General features: G+C 40.3%; 1 protein-coding gene across 1 annotated transcript in view; it reads left to right on the plus strand.

Annotated features, from left to right (window-relative positions):
* Sptlc3 (serine palmitoyltransferase long chain base subunit 3) overlaps nt 1-24037 on the plus strand; it is a 111259-nt gene that overhangs the window by 66192 nt on the left and 21030 nt on the right. Inside the window, exons 8-9 of the mRNA XM_036184305.1 lie at nt 4721-4940; nt 12124-12250. Of these exons, the coding sequence (XP_036040198.1) occupies nt 4721-4940; nt 12124-12250 (347 nt within the window). The remainder of the gene's footprint in view (nt 1-4720; nt 4941-12123; nt 12251-24037) is intronic.

Here is a 24037-nt window from a genome sequence, read left to right on the forward strand (position 1 = left end):
AAACTGCAGTCAGTCAAGAATTCAAGTGGGGATGGAATATCCAAAATTACCTCATTCATACATTTTTAGAACTGGCTTTTGGGAGGTGACTGGGGTGCCATTTTCTCATTCACATAAATCTTATTTTATTTTATGGGCACCAACACCAGGACTTGTGTCATTTGGTGTTGACATAACAACATCAGATCATCTATTCAGAGCTTCCTCACAACATGGCCCCTGGCTTCCAAGACAGAAAACCCAGAAATTTCCATTGTTTTAAGAGAGTGGCCCAGAACTAATGCTGTGCCCTGTTGACCAAACACACCACAGAGCTAGCCTGGATTCCAAGAAAGGAAAATTGCACTTTAACTCTCAATGGGAAAGTTAGATCATGTACAAAGCTATGGGAAATGTGCAGGCATCTATCTTTGCTAAACATTCTAAGTGTACAATATTGCACAAACCTGCTGAGACTATTATAAGGATGGAGAAACAGAGGTTCTGAGGCCTAAATAAATTGTCCCAGGGCAGATTAATAAAATGAAGCAGAGCTGGCATTAAAAATCAAGTGGTCCTGGCTAGACAAAGACTTGATGTAGATAGAAGAGGCAGCCTATCAGTTGGCATCCAATTTGTAAACACTAAAAGTACAAAGTCAATCTGACTTAAAGTAATCCTATCTAGGCTTCAATTTCTCCATCTGTAAACTAAAGAGATTGAAAAATTCAAGTCCAAATGCCCATTAATCCACAACTTAGGGTCTAAAAGTCAAATAGCATTATTTTAAGGTTCTAATCTGATTTCCTAATACTGTGTTAAACACATACTGCTGTGGATTGGAGAATATCCCTCCAATTCTAACTGTGGCAGCAGTCTGAGATCTTCCCAAAGAAGAAGAATTCATACCAGGACAGAGATAGCACAAGTAAATAATCAAAGGTTTCTTTCAGCCAATGAGAAGGCAAAAGGGAAGTGCACCATCTTGGCTCAAGTCAGAGCTGAACCAAAAGGTAACAATAAAAGACTGTCTCTAGTATCTCATAAGTCATGGTCTACCATCATGGAGCAGTCTGGGATGGTCTCCTTCCTGGAATAGTGGAGATTTTCTTAGAAGCCATCCTTAACCATAATTCAGTCTATTACAATTAGATACATTAGATGCAAGAATATGTTTTTAAAAACCTAACTACCCATAAAGTTCAGGTTACTAGAAGAAAACCAGAACTTCATGTTATTGGAGCTGACTAGCCAGAGCCTGCCAAGACTAGCCTTGCTGTTTTATTTTTTTTTTCTCTGATCCCTGTCCTCCTTCCTCTTATCTGCTCAAGGGGGCTGTATACCCAGCTAAAAGTCCTTTTACTCCTCCGACTTTGTTGTCTTAGCCCTAAAAATCATTTTAACCCTAGCATTTGTTTGGACTACAGCATTATTTCTGTAGTATCTGAGAATCGATTCCTCATCAATTCATAATGGTTAAGAATTCTCAAAATGATTCAAAACCATGCTGCTAGTAAAGATGTCACAGGTAACTTGGAACACAAACTAGCATAGTTAGAGTCCAAACTTTCAGAATCTAATAGTCTGAGACAACCCTTCCCAAATCAGACCCATAAGCATATGATGAACTGGCAGAATGTTTTGAGTCTAAGAATAGACTAAGAGCCCTTCTCCCTCAAACTGTGAAATTTGAAGAGTAACTTCAGTGGTAAACGTTCTCCAATCCTTTATAGTTTCAACATGTAAAGACAAAGAATAAGATGAGTTTTGTCTGAACGCTCTCCTCCCTCCTTTTTGTCTCTCTATCCCAGTCTCTGTCTCTACCCCCACCCTTCTTCTCTTCTCTTTGGTTAAACCTTGGGCCTGCCCAGGAGAGTTACCCACCATATAAGTTTCATGAGCTGTGGTTTAATTTTTGGTTTTCATGTGGAAAAGAGGATGATTTGAAAAAGAAGTCTGGTCACTTTAGCTAATGCAATAAAAAAACAAAATAGTAATTTACTGACTTGTGGGTTAAAGAATAATTCAAGTCCATAGATAGAGCCTCAGATTAACTGATGACATTATCTTTATTTATAGCTGTATTTTATTTCTTTTTCTTCTATTAAAGTCAAAAGAAAAGCAAAAACCTTTCAGCCAGGAAAAAATAACAACATGCTATGTGTTTTTCTTTATTGCTTTTGGTCTTGATTGTTTTGACAGAAACTAGTGATGATAATACAAATAACTATTTTATACTTTCACCTAGACTCATTATCCCTCTATAGGAAAAGGTTTTATGCAAATTCAATAGTACTGTAAAAATGAAAACAGTGTGGATGAATGTAACTATATAAAAGCTGAGTTCTTTTTAGGACTCTATGTGTGCCTGGCATTAACTCCAAAACTCAGCAGTATTGCAGAGTCATTAATCTTGGAGGAAGAAATACAAACCAGGTGGTCAAGTCCTTACATCAGTTAGAGCAGCCTATGGAAAGATGGCTAATTAGCTGTGGAGACTGTCTACAAACACTGTTCAATGTTAACTTTGCCTCCTGCCAAATTCAGTTCCAGAAAAAAAGGAATGGCTATTTGTGTCATGTCAGGTTTCCAGCATATTTGTGTTACCAACTTACAGCATTCTAAAGACAAGAAAAATCTAAAGATTTTTGAGGGTTTGAAGCCATTTATCATGTTTGATTCCACATGCCTTCATTTTAGAAGATTCAACACAGAACTTTGTTAAAGGTCCCTGTTTTCTCAAGTCAGGCCTCAGTGAAACTTTCTCCTTCCAAGCTCACTGAGTGCCTGGGATAGTCTGACAGTTGACAAGCATGAGTGCTAGCTATTATAAAGATCCTGTGAAGAAGGCTTCATCATCATGCTTATAATACATAAGAATGAAGCATAAGATAATGAACATCATATAGGCTGCCCAAGACCCAGTTTAGAAAGGGTTGTAGCCACAATCTAAGCCCAAGGGAGGCAACGTAAATAAGTAAGAAATTTAAAATAGTGTTGGAAGTAACTCACAAACATGCATAAAAGAGGACCATTTGGTCTTCCATTAAAATCAGAACTTGGCCATCCTTGTGAAATACCCACATGCTGTATCATTGATGGTTAAATTCAGCTCCTTTGGTCTGGGTAGCTGTGACACTAAAATGGACTGTTTTGACTGAATCAACGTAACACTTAAGCTTATTTTTTAATGTATTATATACAATCTAATACCTCACAAGGGAGGATGGAGAAGTTCACCACTCTTCAAATGATCAGTCTGTAACTAAATCAAAGGGTTGCTTGAGTTGTTTGACAAGCTGCATTGTGTTGTGATCATAGGAGTCTGTTTTCTTAGAGCCAGACTATCTGTACAGTCCAAGCTGTGCAGTGCAAAAGCTTTCAGCATTCTGAGAACCAAGTAGAGCCAATGTTCTTTAAAACCCATTGAGATCCAGAGGTGCCATGTAAGTAGCAAATTCAATTTTGCTTAATAGTTGGCTTTATATGTACCCTTCTCTAAGGACTTGAAATATATTACAATTTGCACTACCATGGAAAATAAAACACCTAGATGCTCTCTTAATCACTATACACACTAAAATTGGGACAACAGAGATTAGCATGATCCTGGGCAAGCATGACATGCCAATCTGTGAAGTCATCTTTTGGGAAACACATAGAATATACAACACAAAGAATAAACCTTAAACTGGGGGTTTCAGTTACTGTATCAAAATTGGCTCATCAAAGTATAATAAATGGCCACACTAGTGGGTGACATTAAATGTCAAGAGAAATTTGGTAAGATTGGGGATACAAGAATCCTCAGTACTTTTTGCTCGATTGTTCTACAAATCTAAAGCTATTATTAAAAAGTTCTATCACTTTAAAAGTTTTAAAAAAAAAAAAACCTTAAATCTAAAACTTAGAAAACTAAAATAAATAATAAACTAGGTCTAAAGCAAAAGGATTGGTTAGTAGGGGTAAATCCCAAAGTATTGTCCTTGGCTACTGGTGTGAGCTTATCCTGGAAGCTTGTATAGTCGACCAGCCCTTCCCCACCGCCTCCCCTCTGCAACCTCTGTGGGAGGAACCCAGAAACCTGTGCCTTAAACTTATCAGGAGTTTTAAGGCTGGATCTATTTCTGTTCTATCACTATGAAGAAAGGACTCCACTAGGAGCCTCACATAAGACTGATGTGTGATGAGTGCTGAGCAAGGATACTAAGGGGTATTTTATTGTGTGATAATTAATACTATGATGTCTGAAGTTCTGTGTGTTCTTAATTCCCCCAGTTTAATCTTTAGTAGTTCAAATGCTAAATTTAGATCCAGTGGGAAGGGTCAAAGAAACCATAGCAGATAGATCAAAGTGGCTCAGAGTGGAGCACTTTTGTTAAGAGCAGCAGAATACCTATCCCAAAAGCATTGATTGAACTGCAATAATCAGCTTTCCAATCAAATTAGGTCAATAATATGGTGAGTTTATTTTTGAGTTGAGAACTAAGAATAACAACCCAACCCACTCAATCCATCAAATATAAAGTATTCTATTAAAGTAGCATGGACATGCAGAGAAGCCTTACAAGATTGAAAGGTTGTCATTGCTGAATAAAATATGCCAATAGAAGAGTGACAGATCCTTGTCAGCAGGCTGACCAGTGGCAGGACAGGATTTCTGTGAAGCACTAGAAGGAAACTAACAGATCTTTCCAGAAGGTTATTCACTACTTACCAAGATTTTTTCCTTCTGTGCTAGCATGGAAGGTTCCATTGTGAATCTGCCCCAGATAGTGGCTCTAAAGAAGAAATACAAGGCTTATCTCTACATGGATGAAGCTCACAGTATTGGTGCTACAGGCTCCAATGGCAAAGGTATCAGAGAGTTCTTTGGACTGGCTCCTGAAGATGTGGACGTATATATGGGCACATTCACCAAAAGCTTTGCAGCCTCAGGAGGCTATATAGCAGGGAAAAAGGTAAGAAAGGAACTCCCAGTTTTTGTGTAGATCCTGAACACCCTAGGAAAGCAGGAAGTGGTACTCTGAACTTCATGTAAATTTAGGTTCATCTCACCCATAACATGTCGTAAAGAGAAGTGTGGAAAGGATAATCACATCACAACAAAATAACAATAGCAAGGGCACAATGTGTAGAGTACCTTGGAGAGAAGTAACTCTGCTGGACTATGGGACGTCTTGTAGAGTGATCATCAATCAGTCTTGTAGACAAGTAGTGGGAGGTTCAATTTCACAAAGAAACAATAGCATACACCAACCCACAGAAGTAATAAGGGATCCTATAAGAACTACAAGAAATAGGGTGGAGAAGTATCAAAGTAGTTAAGACTACTGGTTGTTCTGGGTTCAATTCTTGGCACCCCATGGTGGCTCAACACCATCTGTAACTACAGCCCCGGGGATCTGAAGCCTCAGATGGCACTGTACAAATACAGGACACAGACATACACGCAGGCAATATCTGCACACAATTTTTAATTCAAAACTTAAAGAATTAAGAGGGGTGTGTGTGTGTGTGTGTGTGTGTGTGTGTGTGTGTGTGTGTGTGTTGAAAATAAAATAAGTAATAGCAACAATAGGAAAAGTTCATGTATTAAAGAAGTTGGCCTTATGGATTTTACAAGTTGTCACCTAAACAACAGCAGAATAAAAAAATGGATTTTTAAGATTATTTTATTGAGAAATAACTCTTTTCTATAATGTTCAATAATCCATCTTCTAAAACCTCAAAATGTCTGAAGCTTTGGATCAGATGACATTGCACTGTTAAATGATGACTGTCCCCATTGTCTTGTTTTTATATTATTACTGATTTGTTAATGAAAAATAAAATAATAAGCATTTGGAAGAAATTTTTAAGAAGAAGGGAAAAAGAAAATCAAATATTCAGATATAGCTCTAAGGGACAAAGAAGCTGTGCCATGTGCCTTTGCATGTGCCTTTTCCAAATCATGGCAGTTATCTCATACAAGCCTACATTTGTCCCAAAGAGACTTGGTATAACTCCAACTAGTAGGGCATTGTAGGCCCCAAATTAGTGTGTGGATGTGCTACTAAAATGTTATCTAGGCCAGGCAGTGATGGCACAAGCCTTTAATCCCAGCACTCACTCAGGAGGCAGAAGCAGGCAGATCTCCATGAGTTTGAGGCCAGCCTGGTCTACAGAGTGAGTTTCAGAACAGCCAAGGCTACACAGAGAAACCCCATGTTGAAATGCTTGGGGGTAGAGGGGATGAGGGATATCTAAAATTTCCAGTTCCTTATCCACTCTGACCAGCAGGAACAAAAGTTCAGCCTACTGGTCAACCAGTTAGAACAATCGAGGTATGTAGCAGACAGCTACTATCACTAAAAGCCAGTGGTTTAAAACAACATATTTCATCTTGGCCACTTACCATGAGACATACAGATGCCTAGAATCCTGTTTGAAGTGGTACTTGCCCTCCTTTAACTGCTGCTTTCTTCCATACTCAAAGCATTGTATTTCATCGTCCCTCTGGCGCCCTATGGGGATGAGCTAGGTAATGCTGGAAACAGAGGGAATGCTAGACCCTCAAAGACTTCTAGTGAAGGGTTGATATTTCCTTCCTAACTGTCACATCAGCAGGATCAGAGGGTCTCGGGGTGAGGAGCTGCCTGATCTGAGTTACCTAGCCTTGTGAGGCCTTGATTGCTTTAGCAGCAGTTCTGAGCCACAAAACTTTTAACCAAGCGTAACTCTGTTTCCGGAACCAAAAGCACCTGAATAAACTGAAGCAAGCAGATCCTTGAAATGTTGTCAAATTTGTTGGATGTCACATTTTTCTCCTTGGAGTGCCTTCATTTGATACCTATTTTAAACAAAGGCTCGGGACTAGCAGCAGGAGGGACGGTTCCCTGGGATCCTGTCACATGTTTTCTGTTCTGAAGGCAGGTGCAGGGTTTCAAAAGTGGGATATTCTTGTCTACATGACTTCTGATCCTGTAGGGTAGAGATCGAGCAGTTGTGAAAACTATCATTGTTACATGAATCACTCCTACACTCTTTTTTTCCTTCTCCTAACCCATGTTTTCCTGCAGTATCTCAATTAACCACCAGGTGGCATCATGAATTAGAGTGTGTATGACGAGGTTCATTAGCCAAACATGGCTGTAAAACACCAAGATACAAAACCTTGAAGACACAGACAGAATTCAGTACATGGTGGTTGAGCAAGAGAATGAAGGCCACAAACCTCGAAAATAATCAAATGAGTTCAAAACTCTGAAAAAAAAAAAAAGAAGGATAAAATACTTGGATCTGAAATCTCTTGTTAATCTTGGTGTGCAGATAATATTCTTTTATCATTTATTTAGCTTTTATTTATTTATTTTCCAGCCAAATCACACCCGCCCTCCTCTCTTTCCAGTCCCTCCCCAGAACCTTCTCTCCCCTCCTCTCCCTCCAATCCTCCTCATGTTTCTTCAGTAAAGGGCAGGCCTCTCATATATATCAGCCAGCTGGGGCATATCAAGTTGCAGTAAGAGGAGGCACCTCCTCTCCTAGTAGGAGGGAAGGGTTCCAAAAGCAGATAACAGAGTCACAGACAGCCTCTGATCCCACTGTTAGGAGTCCCAGGAAAAGAGCAAGCTACGCAACTGTAACATATTTGCAGAGGACCCAGGTCAGTCCCATGTACACTCTCTGGTTGGCTGGTGAAAGACAACCCTTTTTTGTCTTAGTGAGGGTTTTTATTGCTGTGATTAAACTGGGGCAACTCTTCTTTTTTAATTTAATTAAATTTTTTCACTTATTTTACATACCAACCACAGTTTCCCCTCCCTCCTCTCCTCCTGCTCCTTCCCCTGACTCCGACAGACAATATTCTTAATAACTGCAATGAAGATGTTCTAAGAATCTTTGTGGAGTGGATCAAGAGCTGAGTTTTGCACATTAGCAACCAGAAGAAGCGAGCACATGGAAAATACTTGGAAACAAGTGAGGGAAGGAAAAAAATTCTCTTGGTGCTAAGATCTCATGGAAAGCAGAGGTGTTATTGAGGTTTCAGTCTTCTTTCTTCTTAAGTGTACTACAAATTCATCTTGAATCAGGGGTAATTCCAAGCTGAAGCAGTTTCTCAAAAACCTATGAGGTTTTCTCTTTTGCTTTTTGACTTTGGAGCTCTGTTGACAGTGAACACTTCACACAGGAGGACATCCTTCCATGATGTTCCAGATGAAAATCTCGATCATCACTTCACTTTTCAACTTCTAATTTTTATCTCTCTAACTGCTGGGGGGATGTGCTCAACACTGCTCATCCTCTCTTTTCCTGAGCATGATCCTGCATCTTCTTGTATCTCTGCTGTTGCCCAGTGGCTTCTCCCAGCCTCCTCGGGATGATGACTGGCAAATAAGTGAAGCAGAGATAGTCCTTGTGACTGATAGACTGCAGGGTTATAATTCTAGAGGAGGAAAGTGGGAGACAGAGGCTAGGTTTGGGGGTGATAGTTAGCTCCCATGGCCTAAAAGCAAGCAAATGCAGGCCCCTTGTACTGGTATTTTCAGCCCTGCCTGCATGTAATGGTCCTTTGAAGTAAATAGGGGTCATGGAATGAATACCAAGATGTTTATTCTAAAACCCTCCTGTCTGATTTCCTCCCTAAAACCCACCCTTGCCCTTGAACTCCAGGCCTATGGGTAAAGAAAATAATCAGGGTTTTGAACTTGAAAAGAAAAAAGGGCTTGGAACTCTGTGTCTGAGAAGACCTCTAACCTGCTCCCAAAGAAAGACACAGTGCAGACTCACCTTGCAAAGGACCAAAGTCAACTCTTAATTCATGGCTTGTGGTACCCAGTCAGGGAATGAAGGGACAGAATCAGTGGGCTTTCCTTGACACTCTCCAGAAGTTATTACAGAACTCTACTTCTTCAACCATGCAAGCAAAATACCCTTTCCCCAGACTAGGACAAAATGGACTCAGTCCAAAAAAATTATACTGTAGAATAAACAGTTTTCAGGTTCAAGGGGGTGATTTCTCACATATGCTCTATTATTCAAACAAAGGATACTTGTAACTGACTGCATGAAATTCTTCAATCTATGAACGGAAATTGGAGGTGGAGACATTTTTTTATCAAAAGAGGCTTTGCTTTGTTTCCTTGTCTAATCTTTGTAGTGAATACTTCCCAGCTGAGATGCCACTGTACTTGTTCCTAAGAATACAGCTTGCTCATCCTTAATTTATCAAGGGACTGGCCACCCTTCCTGTCGCTGAGGCTCCTTGGCTTTCCGTTCAACTGTCACTGTGTGCAGGCTCTTTGCTAAGTCCCTACTACAGTGGACTTTGAGAAAAGGGTACCCTTCATTGCTTTCTCTCCTGGGACACACTCCCTTTTACAAAATAAGAGTATTATACACCAAAAAAAAACAAAAGAACAAAGTCTGTAGAACAAGGAAGTGCCACAGGGTAAGCAGGAGAGCTGGGCTTTATGCCCTCCAAGACTCCCTTCATCTCATACTAAGGCCACTCTGCACTGGTTTTAAAGAGGTGATCAGCATAGTGTTAAAGGTAGAGACTCCTGAACCAGAATCATTGGGTCCAAATCCTTACCTTACCATCCTTTGTGAAGAATTTTCAGGATGTCTATGACTCATTCAATTATCCTACATATAAAACTGGGATTAAAAAGCATTGCCTACCTCAGAATTGTTGTAAGTGAATTAACACATACAAAGTTCTTAAAATGGACTTGAAAGTATCCTGTGAATATTGGCTACAGGGTCAGCTTCTGGCCTCAGCTTCTCCTCTGAGTCATTCAATAGCTCATGAAGCTCATGCTCACCTCTATTCAAGGTCTGTCTGCTTTATTGTTGTAGTTGGTAGTGGTTAAGTTAGTTTTGGCTGGGTTTGATTTGGTTTCACTCCTGCCACTATCCCTCTTGGGATGGAGGAAGAAACAAGCTACATTTCATTGGTTGATTCCTTGCAGCTACTCATATGCAGGTAATTTAACCTGAGATCAAATAAGCAAACTGAAATTACAAAATCCCAAGAAGTTTTGTGTTTTGGTCCCTGCCTCCACCCCACAAACGCTTCCTGTTCTACAAATCCTTAAATTAACAATCCAACAACTGTCATCAACTGCATTAGCTACCATAATGTACCTTTTTTCTAAACAATATATATATATTCTCATAATGACTTTCAGGTAAGTAAGATGTGTATCACTGTTATCTCACTTTGCAAAGAAGAAAAATGAGATAGCAAACTTGGTTTTTTGTGCATAGTCACACAGCAGTCAGTAACAAAGCCAAGATTTGGACTGAGCAATTAAGTTCTATAACTTATGCTTCAATTCTGGGACATACTACCCCTCAAGGAAACAACTCCTGATCCCCTTGTTTCAAAGCCACTATCTTCTCTCTCTACTTCTAACTGACTCCTCCATTCTTTACTCAGGCATTCCACCCTCAATCCTCATTTTCACAAGCCGTTATATACGCTTTTTAACCTCCTCTGCATCCCTCCGAATCCACTCATCTAATGTGGTCAGATCACCCCTTGAAACACTCCTCCATAGACACAGGAACTTATAAGCCTCCATTGTCCAGTACCTACGACTCACTGACTATCCCTTCCTTGCCTCCCCTAGCAGCCTGTAGGAAAATATTTAATCTCAACAGAGGATGAAAATCCCTATTACCATTTACCAAAGGGCAGAACACAAACTCTAAAGAGTACTTTATCTTTAATTATTAGGAAATCAACAAAGATCTTTCTTTGAGAGGCTCCAGATCCTCCAGAGCAAACTTCCTTAAATATCATGTAGCTGATGCTTCAAGGCCTGCCATGTCATCTACACTACACTCTTCAAGAGAAGGGAATATACTCCTGACTGCTTTTATATGATTCAGAAAAAAAGAAAAAGCCTAGCAAGCACAAGGCCCTGGGTTCGATCCTCAGCTCAAAAAAACAAAGAAAGAAAGAAAGAAAGAAAGAAAGAAAGAAAGAAAGAAAGAAAGGGGTTGGGGATTTAGCTCAGTGGTAGAGCGCTTGCCTAGCAAGTGCAAGGCCCTGGGTTTGGTCCTAGCTCTGGAAAAAAGAAAAAAGAAAAAAAATAAAAAGAACAGTCAAAGATGTCAAACTTAGACTATGGCCTCAGTCCTTCTGCCACCTAGCCTCACACATGAACAAAGGACATACCCAACACAGGTCTTTAATATATTTCCTGGAAGGAAAATCAGAAGGGAAGAGAGAAGAAAAATAAAAAGGAGGGATAGAAGGGAAGAGGTAAGTACTTATAAATAAAGAGAGAAATAATTAAAATGAACAATTTCACAATTTATTAAGGGGGAACTAGAATAGAATGAAAGGTAAAGAAAAATCTAGAAGGAAAGGAAGAAATGAAAGGAACCATTTGCAGTGCTGACCCAAAGTGCCAAAGCCTTTTGAGGTGAGCTCAGAACCAGCACAGTATCTCTTCTTCTCGAAGTAGGCACAGGACAGCCTAGGTTTATTGACTGTTTGAAGAAAATACCAGAAAAGTGAAGAGTACAATGTTGGTGGGGACCAGGAGGGAAGAATGGCATTTGTTTTCTGCTGTCTGTTGTCTCTGTATCTTGCACATCTTTTCTCCTTTCAAGTTTTCATTTCTTCTTCTGTCTTCATGCATCAAAGCTTCATTAGACCCTGTCTCCTTACTGGAGCATCCCTGGACAGCTCCTCTTTGCAGCACCCTCTCTTTCCTCTGCATCTTACAGTCTATTAAATGCATTTTTTCCTGAATGTACTGTTAGTTTTCATGGCAAAATTACTAATATTCTCAAGGAACAAAAGAACCAAATTTTGTATCATCAGCCATTCCTGAGCACTTGCTCTTGTGCAAGGTAGATATTTCAGAAATCATTTTTCCTTCACATGCCCATTTTTTGCCTTATACCCTAGATCTATAGCTCTAGATTTGTAGCTCCCTCACACTTTTGTACAGTTTCTAGATTTTGATAGGAAAAAACAAGAAAAAGGAGAGAGCAAAATAAGGGGTTGAATATTACACAAAGCAGTTGAGGTTTAGGCAAACCACTGTTGTCTTTTGAGGACCTGAGCAAATGCTTTGCTGTAAGGTACAGAGGACAAGTTCTGAGAATTATTTGCTTCCATTTTGGGTTCTTCCTTTATTTTAGGAAATTGTGGATTATGTACGGATTCACTCACATAGTGCTACTTATGCGACATCCATGAGTCCCGTAATAGCAGCACAAATCATCAGATCCTTGAAGCTTATTATGGGAGAAGATGGGAACCTTGGAGGTAAGGAGTCTATAGAGAACTCAGCTCCCGAGAACTCTCCCAGGCTTCTGCCTGCCAATCTCCCACCTTCTCAGGTACACACTTTTGTCTCATAAATCCCAGTTTTTTAGTCAAGTCAAGTGATAAGCATACTAGAACTGCTATCATCACACACACACACACACACACACACACACACACACACACACACACACACACCACAAACGCCATTAAAACACATTACAGACAGTCTTCAGCAACATGTTAATATGGTCACCAAATTTGGATCATTTTTATGTTATCAGTGGTTAAAATGAAGTAAGCCATGTCTCTGTATATATATGTCTGTCTGCATGTGAATGTATGTGTGCATGTGTGTGTGTGTGTGTGTGTGTGTGTGTGTGTGTGTGTGCGCGCGCGCGCATGCGTTTTTTGTGCATATATGTGTCTATGTGTGTTTGCCTGTGCTTGCTTGCTATCTATCCCTTGTGATTCCCTGAGATGGATATCATTAGTATATTATTTTATATGTCTTATTTCCAGAAGTTGGGCAAGGGAAAATTTCCACTGGTCGTTTGAGGACATGTAAACTCACAATATCAGCCTGGTCATTCATGTGTCACTGTGTCATTTCAGCTAACGTGTGCTACTTTGCTTAGCCCAAATGAACTTAACCTGCTCTTTGGAGAATTGTGTCATTGAAGCCTCAGAGAATTTTCATTCCATCTTCCAGAACTAGTCTCTAAGGATTCTACTACATGTTATGATAATAAAATAGTTCTTCCTGCCAGGGAGCTAGTGAGTACAAGTGAGGAACAGCAAATTAGACTGACTTAAAATTGGCCACAGGGCTACACGATCCTTGTACTTCATCCTGCCTCCCATCTGGCGAAAAGCCCTGTATTGTTTACTGCAACCTTCTAGAGCCACTTAATAGGATGTATGGGGATATCTATCATTAATAGTATTAAGCAAGAAAACTTACATAAGTGTTTTACCAAGAGAAAATCCTTCTTCCAGCTCCAGTCTGAAACTGGAATGTTCTACAATCTGAAACCTTTTGAGCACTGACAGGAGGCTCTAAGTGAAACATTCCACACTTACCCTCATTTATAGGACTATCAGAGTGCGGGTACACTAAAAATATTTTATAAAACCATCTGTGGGTACAAGGCAGAGAAGCATGTGCCTGTGATCTCAGCACTCATGTGACAGGAGGACTATGGGTTTGAAGCCAACCTGGGCTACAGAATAATTTCAGAAAAAAAAAATCTATTAAAAAAAATCCCGCAGATAATATATCTATGAAATATCAATAAATTTTGTGGTTAGACTTGGGGCCATCCTCAAGATAGCTCACAACATATATGCAAATATTTTCCAAAAAAAAAAAAATCTAAAATCCAAAGCCCTTCTGGCCTTAAGCATTTCTGATCAGGACCAACCTATATCCCTTATATAAATCAGATAAGAATGAAACTGGTCAGTTGTAGTGGGGCCTCCACTCACTTCCACACTGACAGCCACGGAGGCCCTTCCAGTGAGTCTTCCTGCTTGCCAGAATATTGAAAAAACTGTAACATGGAGTTGTTTTGTCACTAAAGATGAAAAATGACCCACAAGATGGTTCCTTTTCTATCATATAAAATAAAGTGGCTGGTGGATTGCTGGGGTCTTTGTAGGATTTTGTCTTTTGTATTTCTTGACTTAATTGTGTTGCAAGGCTGAGAACCCAGTCTGGGGAGCCCTGAGGATGCAAACAGGAGGTAGCTGCTGGGATCTGATTCCTCTGCTGCTACTTATCATCACATGACATCCTGCAAGGGAATGGCGCATCCGACCCTGGGCAGGTGATTTAGCTTTTCTTTGCTTCGGTTCTTCCAGCTGAGAAATGAGTGCAATAACATTTATGCATTGATGTTTTATGACAGTGAGGTAAGTTAATCCATATAAAATACTCGGGGATGTCTGGAAACAATCATGAATTTTATATAATTGCTTGCTTGCTGTTGTTTGCTATTGTTCCTGGGGCGGTCAAGATGTATGTCAAAACTCAATGATTCTGTAGAAAACGTCTTAGGAAAGAAATGAAGTAGGACCGGATGTTCTCCCAGGTCTTGAACTAGTCAGGATAAGCAAGGATAGGCTGCCATAACAAACTCTAAAAGACCTTGTCACCTTAACAAAGCTAAGGCCTGTTTCTTTCATTGGTGGTAGTGATATTGTTTTGTGTGCTTGGTTTGTTTTTGTTTTTGTTTTAAGTATCCTTTGACAACCAGTAAGTGGGCCCATCTATGTGAGAGGCCAATTTCCTGCTCCCAATAGCCATTAGTTACCTGTAGTTCTTTTTCTAGGCATGGGACATTGTGAAATTCTCCCCCTTCCACATTAACAGGTCCTTATATTCTTAACATCACAATTAAAATACTTTACCTCATGTCTCTTGGCGTCTTACAAATTAAAAGAAAACAGAATACTGTGTGTCAAAATAGACATAAGAGGAACACTAAGACAGTTTTTAGGAGGGGTTTTGTTTTGTTTTGTGTTAGTTTTTGTTGTTTTGCTTTGCTTTTTTCAAATAAATGAACCAAGGAACGTGGCTCCCTTTTAGAGAATCATCAACCAAGTTTCAGGTAACTCTGCCTGGCACATCTTTTGAAGCATTCAAAGGCACTCTGGGAGTGCACACATTGACCTCATTTATAACAATGTCTGCTCAAATGAAGAGGATAGGTAAGAATACTGCATTAGCTTGGCCTTCTCTACAAAGATATACTGAGAATAAAGTTACCCAAAGCTCCAAAAGATGCATCCTGCTAGATCTGCCACACAGGATCTGAGAAAGGGGAGCCTGGCTCCAAGCCTTCCTCAACCTACTGCAACCGTGACTGGAGCCTTTCAAGGCTTTGTTATGGGCAAGTTTGGGGAGCGGTTGGCCAGATCTGTTCCTTGATGAATGTCTTCACTTTAATCTGCAATGCAAAGCCATACGCTTCAAAGAGAGGCAAGCTACAGCAATAAGGTCAGTGTTCCTTTGATGCCAAGGTTCAAAGATGAAATAGCAGTCCCAGTGAGATGACAATGTTTATGCACAAACAGCCACCTTCTCTCTGCAACCAGGCTGCTGGTCGAGTTAATGCACACAGGCTGAGGGTCTGCAGGCCGGGTGTGCATTCCATATGCACCAAGGCCCGTTTAATCTCCTAGCCTGTCACTCTGTGCAGTACACTGAGCCTAATGTGGAGATTTGATTTCTCCATCCTCATGGTTGTTGGGTGGTCTCCCAGCTAAACCAATGTTGTAAGCCCCTTAAGGGCAAGAAATGTGTCTTGAATTAATTTTGTGTTCCTCTAAGTGTCAAACTTGGTGCTCAGCTTAATAAATACGTCATGACTCAACTTCCATCTTGCCAGCCTTCTGGATTTCAGGTCAGTGTTTATGCTAAATAAGATTGTGGAGATGTTTATCCCAGAGGACTAGGAGCCAGAATCTGGTCCACACCCGTGTGGTACCTAAAGAGATCTTTCAGTGAGGCAGGTCCCTTTTGGAGAGCTCTAGAAAGATTACAGTTCTGCTACTGGCTTAATCTACATGTCAAACAAGCAGTCACAAGGGCCTGAGTCCCAAACCACACCAGCAGCTTCCCTCCAGAAAACAATGTCATCTGCTGCCTTGTTTTATTTAGATCTTCAATGAACTTTTTTCTTCTCAGTTATTCAGCCAGTCTTTTTCAACTCCCAATCTTGACTATTCATCCCCAAACCCTCTTTCTCCAACTGTGGGCAATCTTCCACTTCTCACAGAAAGAACATGGAGGTTGAGTTGTATGGAAAATTAAGAGGCATCCTCTGCAGCCAGATCACATGTGGCCCAGTGCCCCCCCCCCAACTTTCCCCTCTCTTGATTCAGTTCCTCCACTGAAAATCGAGGTAGTGGAGGGACAGTGTGATACAGTATATAGACAGTGGATATTGCATGGTGGTGATACACAATAAGAACTTAGCAAAAGCACTATGATTTTTAATTTACCTGCTTTCTTCTCTTCCTTCTCAAATATTTTCAGTAGTTTTTACCTGCCTTGGAATTCTCCCCTCTTCTAAGACTTTATGACTACTCTTCCATAAGGAGTAGTCATCCTGTATCCTATAGCACTTGTTTAAAAATATTTCTATATTCTGGTTACCGCTCAAACTCCACCCCTCAGGTCATTTGGAATAACATCCTGAATATTCTGCCCACTTCTGTCTTGGTTTTTTTATGATTTGTCCTCTATAGAGAAACCCAAATCATCCTTTTTAGCATTTATTTTAACTGTAAAAATTTAGAGGTTATAGTATAATTGTTTAACATAGGCATACAGTATGAGAGATGGTCAAATCAGGACTGTTAGTATTTCCATTTCTTTGTACATCTTAAAAGCTTTTAATAGCATATAATAATTATATATTTATGGGATACAGAATAACTAACATTTCAATATATGCGTACGATATGCTGAGAAAATTGGAGTAGTTAGCATTTCTACCTCTTTTACTTTTTTTTTCACTTGGAGCCTTTGAACTCTGGTTTTCTAATTACTCATAAAATAAATAATAGGGCATTATGGACTGCAATCCCACTATTCTTTAAAACACTAGAGTTTATTCTTTCTGTGACTGGGTAACTGCTATCCATCCTTTCTCATCCCTTCTTCCTCAACCCTTCCAGCCTCTAATAAATCTAGCCTATGCTCTTGCTGACATTTTAAAATAACATTTATATGAGGGAAACACTAGTTAAAAAAACAGAAAGTGTAACTCATAGCATGCCACTCCCCAATTCCATCAGCTTCCCACTCACTTGGTATGAGGTCCAGTGGCCCACAGACTTTCAAGACTTCTTCCTCACATTTCTCAGGCTCTTCCCATTGCTCAGTACAGCCCTAGGATTCATGAGCACTCAAATCAACTTTCACAGAAAGGCTTTTGCACTTTCTGGTCCCTCTAGAATGGCTCTTCTTTGTCTCCACTGTTCGCCCCTTCTCTCCCGCCCATCTCTGCTTAGAATTGGTCTTCTGAAGGAGATGCCCCTGCCTATGTAGCCCAGCCTCCAGCTCTCCCATCCCCTTCACTTTAATTTCCATAGTATTCATGTTTATTCTTTCTTTTCTCTCACTGGATTGCAAACTCCAAGAGAAGAGACTCTTCCTCTCATTGAGCATGCTGAGAAAAGCACACTGCATGGTCCTTGGTTTCTCAACCAAGGTTTATTGAATGGCAGTAATGTTCTCCCTTGTCCTTTTATTTCAGCAAATAAATGCCTCTGATTTCTTGGCATCACTGTGTTCAGTTCCTCTCTTTGAAGAGCACTGGTCCCTTTCCACAGCGTGGTCTTGCTGGTGTCTTTCCAAAACACCCTTCTCTTCCCGCCCCCACTTCCTTTACAACTGCGGGTTTCCACTGCAGCAAACTTCTAGGAGTACCCTTCCCAGCCTGCTTGCTCTTAGGTCCTCAGCCCCTCAGTCTTGCCTTGGCTCTACCCCTCCATGCTGGACAGTTTGCTCTCCTACTGCTCTCCTATTCTTCCTCTTGCCTAATTGTTCTTCACCCCTTGGCATCCTTCTTTCCCTGGTAACAGGCTTTACGTACTATTATCCTCTGTTTTATCCTGCGCTTTTATTCTTCGTTCATCACCTTTTCTACAAGGCCTCTCCCTCAGTCTACATTTGGCAGAATCCCAGACTCTGTTTCCTAGACAATTCCCCAGCACAAGTGTCCTACTGGGATTCCTTTCCTTTATACAACAATGTGATTCCATCTCAGAATCACCTAGAAGGACAGTTAAAACAGCTTGCTGATGCCTCGTCCCCCCCCCCCCAATTTCTGCAGGAAGGCTTATTGTATTTATAAAAAGCCTGAGTGGTACTAATACTATTGGTCCAGTGGCCATCCTTTGAGAACCACCACTGGATAATGACCTCATCACAGTCATTCTCTCCTTCCCATCAAGTGCAGAGAGAAACCATCATTTTCATATCACTGGCTATCAGCACATGCCTCACAGACTATGGAGACATATATCCAAATTGAATTGCAAGGGAATATGTATAGTCTCAATTGTGCCATGAGGCAGATGCTGATAAAATAGCTACTGGGATATTTTAGGAGCCATTTCTTTATCAAAAGGGTTGAACAGAAACTTTAAATGTTTCCTATCAGCCATCTAAACAACCAAACTTGCTCAGTAAGGTCAGACTTTGCCCTTGTAATTCTTGCTTGTATCCATGTCTATTTTTGCTCATAACATTTATATATTTATTACAATGCCTTCAGTGTAGGGAGTTGTTGCCCATCTGTCTTCCATCATCACTTCATGTCTCATGAAGATGGGAGAGCAGGGAGGAGGAAGATGACTACATAGTATGCTATAGTGGTTCTCAAAGGGTGGTCCCTGGACCAGTGTGTCAACATCACCTGGAGCTTGTTAGAACTGTAATAGACCATTTTCATTTGGAGTCAGAAACTTTAGGGCCAGGGTTAGCAAACAGTCTAACCATTCCTCCAGGGGCTTGGGAAGCAGCCTCATTTGAAAACCACATTTCCATATAAAAGAAAGGAACCAGGTAAGAGTATGTTTGCAGAGGTAAACGGAACAGAAGACAGCTTTCTGGCAATCATAGAAAGAGCTAGACAGCCTTGCAGAAAGGAGGCCTAAGGACTGGAAAATGTGAGAGAACCAGAAAAAGGAAAGAATTAAACACATTTTGATCCACTTCCTTAAATCCACCATTTAAATCCAAGCATCAACCCTGTTCACTCAATTACCACAAGTGCTTGTCCATCATCCCTCATATGGGTGATCACTTTGGCAACAGGAATAGCAAAGTGCTTTTTGCCACAGAACTGTTCATAACAGGTCCTTCTATAAACCTGTGCTTTCAAAAAAACTCCTAAGAGCTAATGGTAATAATACGGGTTACATTATTCCCTTTGATCATCACTGTCCAACAGAGACATCATTTCTTTAGTAATTTGTATTCCTTTGGATACAAAGAATGGTATCCATAAGAACCACTTTAACTCTTGTCTGCATAGGGGCAGGGAGTTAGCTCAGTTGTTAAAAAAAGGATATCATCAGACTGATCCCCAAAGCTGCATTTTAAAAGACAACTGTGGAAGTACAGGCTTATAATTCCACTGCTGGGAAAACAGAAATGGGTGGACCCCTGGGGCTTGCTGATCCCAAGCCAGTGAGAGACCCTATGTGAAAAAAGGGGGTAGCAAGAGGCAGGTGAATGGGACCTGAAGAACAACACACAAGGCTGGCCTCTAGCCTCCACATGAATATGAGCACACACGCGCACACACACACACACACACACACACACACACACACACACTCGCACTCGCACACGCACACGCACACAAACCCAGTTCTTCATTATGCACGAGATGTTGCATATGTCTAATCCCAGCATCTGAGAAACTGAGGCAGGAGGCTCTTCATTGTGAGGCCAGCCTGAGCTATGTAGTAAATTTGATGCTGGCCTGGGAAATTTAGTAAAACACCAAAAGAATGGCTAGAGAGACAGCTCAACAATTATAGCAATTGCTGCTCTTGCAGAAGTCCTGGGTTAGGTTCCCAGCACTCACACTGGGCAGCTCCCAACCACTTATCTTTGCATATTTTAGAATTTTGTGCAACATCAGTTCTTTCACTTAAAAAGGTTAATTGGAGACCATAGCATGAAATGATTCTAGCACTAATTAACAGGTCTTAATTTGGATGGCTCCATTGACTAACAGTTCTTTATGTAATCAAAATGGCTTATAGAAAGATCACATGTATGATTTTTACCAGCGATCTCTAAGCTGTTACTTCAGTGTCAAGCTGTTGGAATAATCACCAAATTTCTGAATCATGATATTATTATTTGCCACCACATGCCTAGAAATATTTTGTTTACAATTGAGTTACCAGAAATGTCTACTGACAGGAAAAGAATAGTGGAAATTTACTTACAAAATATGTACATATGAAACTCCAGTTCCTAGTGTGTAATATTTTATTTCATTAGGTTACATCTGCATCATTCCCAATCAAATCCTCTGTCCTTAAAGGACAAACTTACAAAAGGTAGAATTCTCTGTTATCTTCAAAGTCATGTATTAGCTGAATGACTCCATTCAGATTGAGGTTTGGCCAGTCTCATTGGCTATTCTCAGACATTTTTATCTCCCAAAACATGTTCAGTGTTTTAGTTCTATCTAGAAAGCTAAAACATCCTTCCTGGTAACCTACCAAACCCTTCTCTACCTCCTAAACTCCTGGCCATCTTCCTAAGCCCCAGTTCATGTCCCTGATCAAAAAGAATCCTCACTTCATCCAGTTTCTGGCAGGTTTTTTTTTCTCCTGTTATTTTAGTCACATCTATCCCTAATGTAGGTCTTCAAATAGGTAGTGATCAAGTATTAAATCATGTCTTGGGGCATCAAATTTGTGAATGACTGCACACTAAATGCTGGCTTTGGGACAAATCAGATTCCAAGCAAGTTTTGTAGCCTGAGCACCATCTAAGAGCACTGTAACATCCTGCCCTTAAATGTCTATGGAGCTATTTTGGTTCAAATGCTAGAATTAGATCACTCACTGGGTGAGTCCATGCATGAGCTCAAATCTAGATTCACTTTTCTATTCCCTTGATAAATGAATGGTTTTACATTGTGTACACTGGGATTTGTCTAGACATAGAAGTGAGTTAGGTAGGGAAGACTGAGTAATTCCAGCCATCACTACCCAAATAGCAGAAGCAAAAGCCGAACTGTGCCTTTAATTATCCAAGCAGTTTAACTGAATCCCACACTTAGAACTTCCTATGGAGGCACCGTCTAAAATTCAAAGGTGCATTTGACTCTTTAATACATGGTAATCAACAGGAATTGTGCCCCAGCTAACCCCATCTGTCCAAGAGACTACATTTCTGAAATAGAGATGAGTAGGTTGACTCTCCTGTGTGATGTGATCTTTTCTAGCCAGCTTCCTTCTCTTCCTCAGCTGTAATGATCATTTGAACTTCAATTTTTTTCTGTGGAGTTATCTTTTGAGTGGTAATGAGAAGTTGAGAAATTAAAGTTCCCACAGAAAATGTGAGTTTTCTTTTCTACAACACAGCTAATAAAAGATAGTAGGATGATAGGACTTTGAATTCTTGATAGCTTTTTATAGTAATCACTCATTGTAGATTTTTTTGGATTGGTGAAGGTATATGGGTTGAGAGAACAGACAACTTCCAACATGTTCCAATAGATCATTGTTTTAGCATAATAGTAATTTACTTCTTACTTGAGTTGAAAGGTTAAGACACAGGATTGCAGGTACAGTGCCAGCCTCGACAATATAGCAAGACTCTGTCTCTAAACAAAAAGTAAAAAGAGGCCTGAGGGTGTAGAGATGTGTACTTGCCTAGTATGTGTAGGACCCTAGGCTCAGTCTCTAGTACCAGTACTCAGGGATGGGGAACTCTTTCAAAACTGGCTCCCAAAGTTGCTGACAGGGTAAGGAACTTGAAATATGCATTATGCTTTCATGGGCCATGACTGGAAAGACACATTATCTTTCTCCTCCAAATCTGTTGTTGGCTATAACTCAATCACTTAATTTTTGCCTAACCACAGAGATGCTTGGAAGGTAAAATAAACCATCTGTCTTGGAAAAGAAAACTCACCTTTGGTGAAAAGGTAACCAGTCTTCACCATCCTCAGATTTCCTGATGGATTTTTAAAATCTTGTACCTTTTAGGCAGCTATCCAACCTTTCTCCAATAGCTTACAGATACACTCTTAACCTGCAATATAAGAGCAGCTAAGAACAAAAGGAAACCAGGGCCCAAATGACTAGAACAGGTCTCTTTATGTAGGCTCTCCAGACTGGGAGCCTGCTTGACTCCAGCTACTTCCCTTCTTTTTTATACAACTGTGTTCCACCACAGTGCCTAGTGATTCCACTGCCACGAGTTCTAAACTCTCCAGCACCACATTCTTTATGGTGGCAGAAAATGGACCCTGAGGAAAATGCTTCACCAAAAGCAGAAATTAAAGTGAAATTAGAAAAGCTCTAGAATTCAAGCAGGAACAGAGAAAAAGTCTTTTTTGGACAAAAATTAAAGGCTATAATCAAACAGAAAAAATGATACTTCTATAAAAAATCATAAATTGTAACTTAAGAACATGATCACTTGGGCTAATTATCTGAACTTGGATAAATTTATTTTTTAGTCAGTCCCCACTCCCACTTAGCTGTACTTGAATTCTTTTGAGGCCAGAGACTAAGAGGAAGCTAATATCTGAACAGGGATGGAGCCTCCCATGTTCATATTGTGTTCATAGCTAACCCTTGGCTAACTGAGTGAGTAAACACAGGAGAAGTCTGAATTCTGAGCCCAGAGAAAAGGAACTGGATAGTTCAGTCCAAGATTGAGTTCATATGAAAACACCCTAATCCGTATCCCTCTAAGCATTTCACCTTCTTTGAAAAGCTCTAAGAACCATTTGTTACTACTGTTACTGTTAAGTGGGCAAGTTCCTGCCAAATGGTTCGTTCTGAGACTTTTGTAAAATTTCTAAAGCTTAAGTTTCTGGGCTTTGTTCAACTACTAAGAGAAATGTTACATAAAATGCCAAAGCAACGTCATTATTTTTGAAACTCGATTTTTTTTAAATGTACCTTTTATAGAAGAAAGAAAGAAAAGAAAAAAATGAGTTAGGGATACTTAGAATGTATTTGCCTTGAAAAAAAATTATGTTTCATTTCAGAGTCCTTTTGTCTGGATTATTTCATTCCTTTTGATCATTTGTGGAAGTTTATCATGAGACTGGCAGGTGAGGCACTGACCCTGCTCCTAACCCAATGTGGACTTGGAGAAAGTGGCACCAGCCCCTTCCAGCTGTGACCTACAACCTTTGCTCTGGTCTCTGGAACAGGACACGCATAGTTTTACACACTTGAGTTCGATAGGTTTAAAAGCAAGAGTGTCTAAGTGCGAAGATTTAGGGCATGGAGATAGGAAAAGAAGGGAGTACACTGGGTGACAGCCACCAGCTCTCCAAGGGAATCCAGTCCCTTACTGTCTGTTTGTGTCATGAGACACAGTGCCAATTTATTTCATCAGACTCTGGTCTTCAGTGCTAGCTGCTTGCCGGCCGCGAAGCACCAATATTCTGTAGTATCACCAAATTCATCTTAGACATGTTGTTCTAGAAATGTATTCTTCACTCAGAACTCTGCCCCTTCTGTTAGAAAGAGAGAGAGAGTGTGTGAGAGAAGCAAAGGAGGGCTAGCTAGGATCCAAGGGGTAAACTGTCCATCGTTAAGTACAGTTTTAAAAAGGTCTTCTTACATTTCTCTTTGTCTTTTGCAGCAAAGAAATCAGTGAATAGAAAACTGGCTTCCTACCAGTTGGGTTTTTTTTTTTCCTTTCAGTCAAATTCAGCAACATGTTTGTTCTGTCCTTCTGAGATTCCCTTGATGAACGTAAGAGTATTGACAGAATTCCACCGAAAATGCACTGTATGAGGGTCCCAGCATTGAAGGCCCTTGGCATTGTTGAGGGTGGAATTAGCTGCTGCTTCCTAAATATATTTGCCACTTGGTTACCAGCTGGAGACAGAGAAAGAAGCCTGTAAGGAAACAGAGGGCACGGAGAGCTGCGTTTTCTAAATGGTTTCAGGCCACTGGCATTTCAGCAATAGCTAATACAAACCAGATGTCAGGTGCTACGCTCCACTGGCTTTCAACCGAGGGCCTGCCTCCGTCGTGATTAATCACCTGTGC

Source organism: Onychomys torridus, chromosome 4 (assembly GCF_903995425.1).
Source record: "Onychomys torridus chromosome 4, mOncTor1.1, whole genome shotgun sequence".
Lineage (NCBI taxonomy): Eukaryota > Metazoa > Chordata > Mammalia > Rodentia > Cricetidae > Onychomys > Onychomys torridus.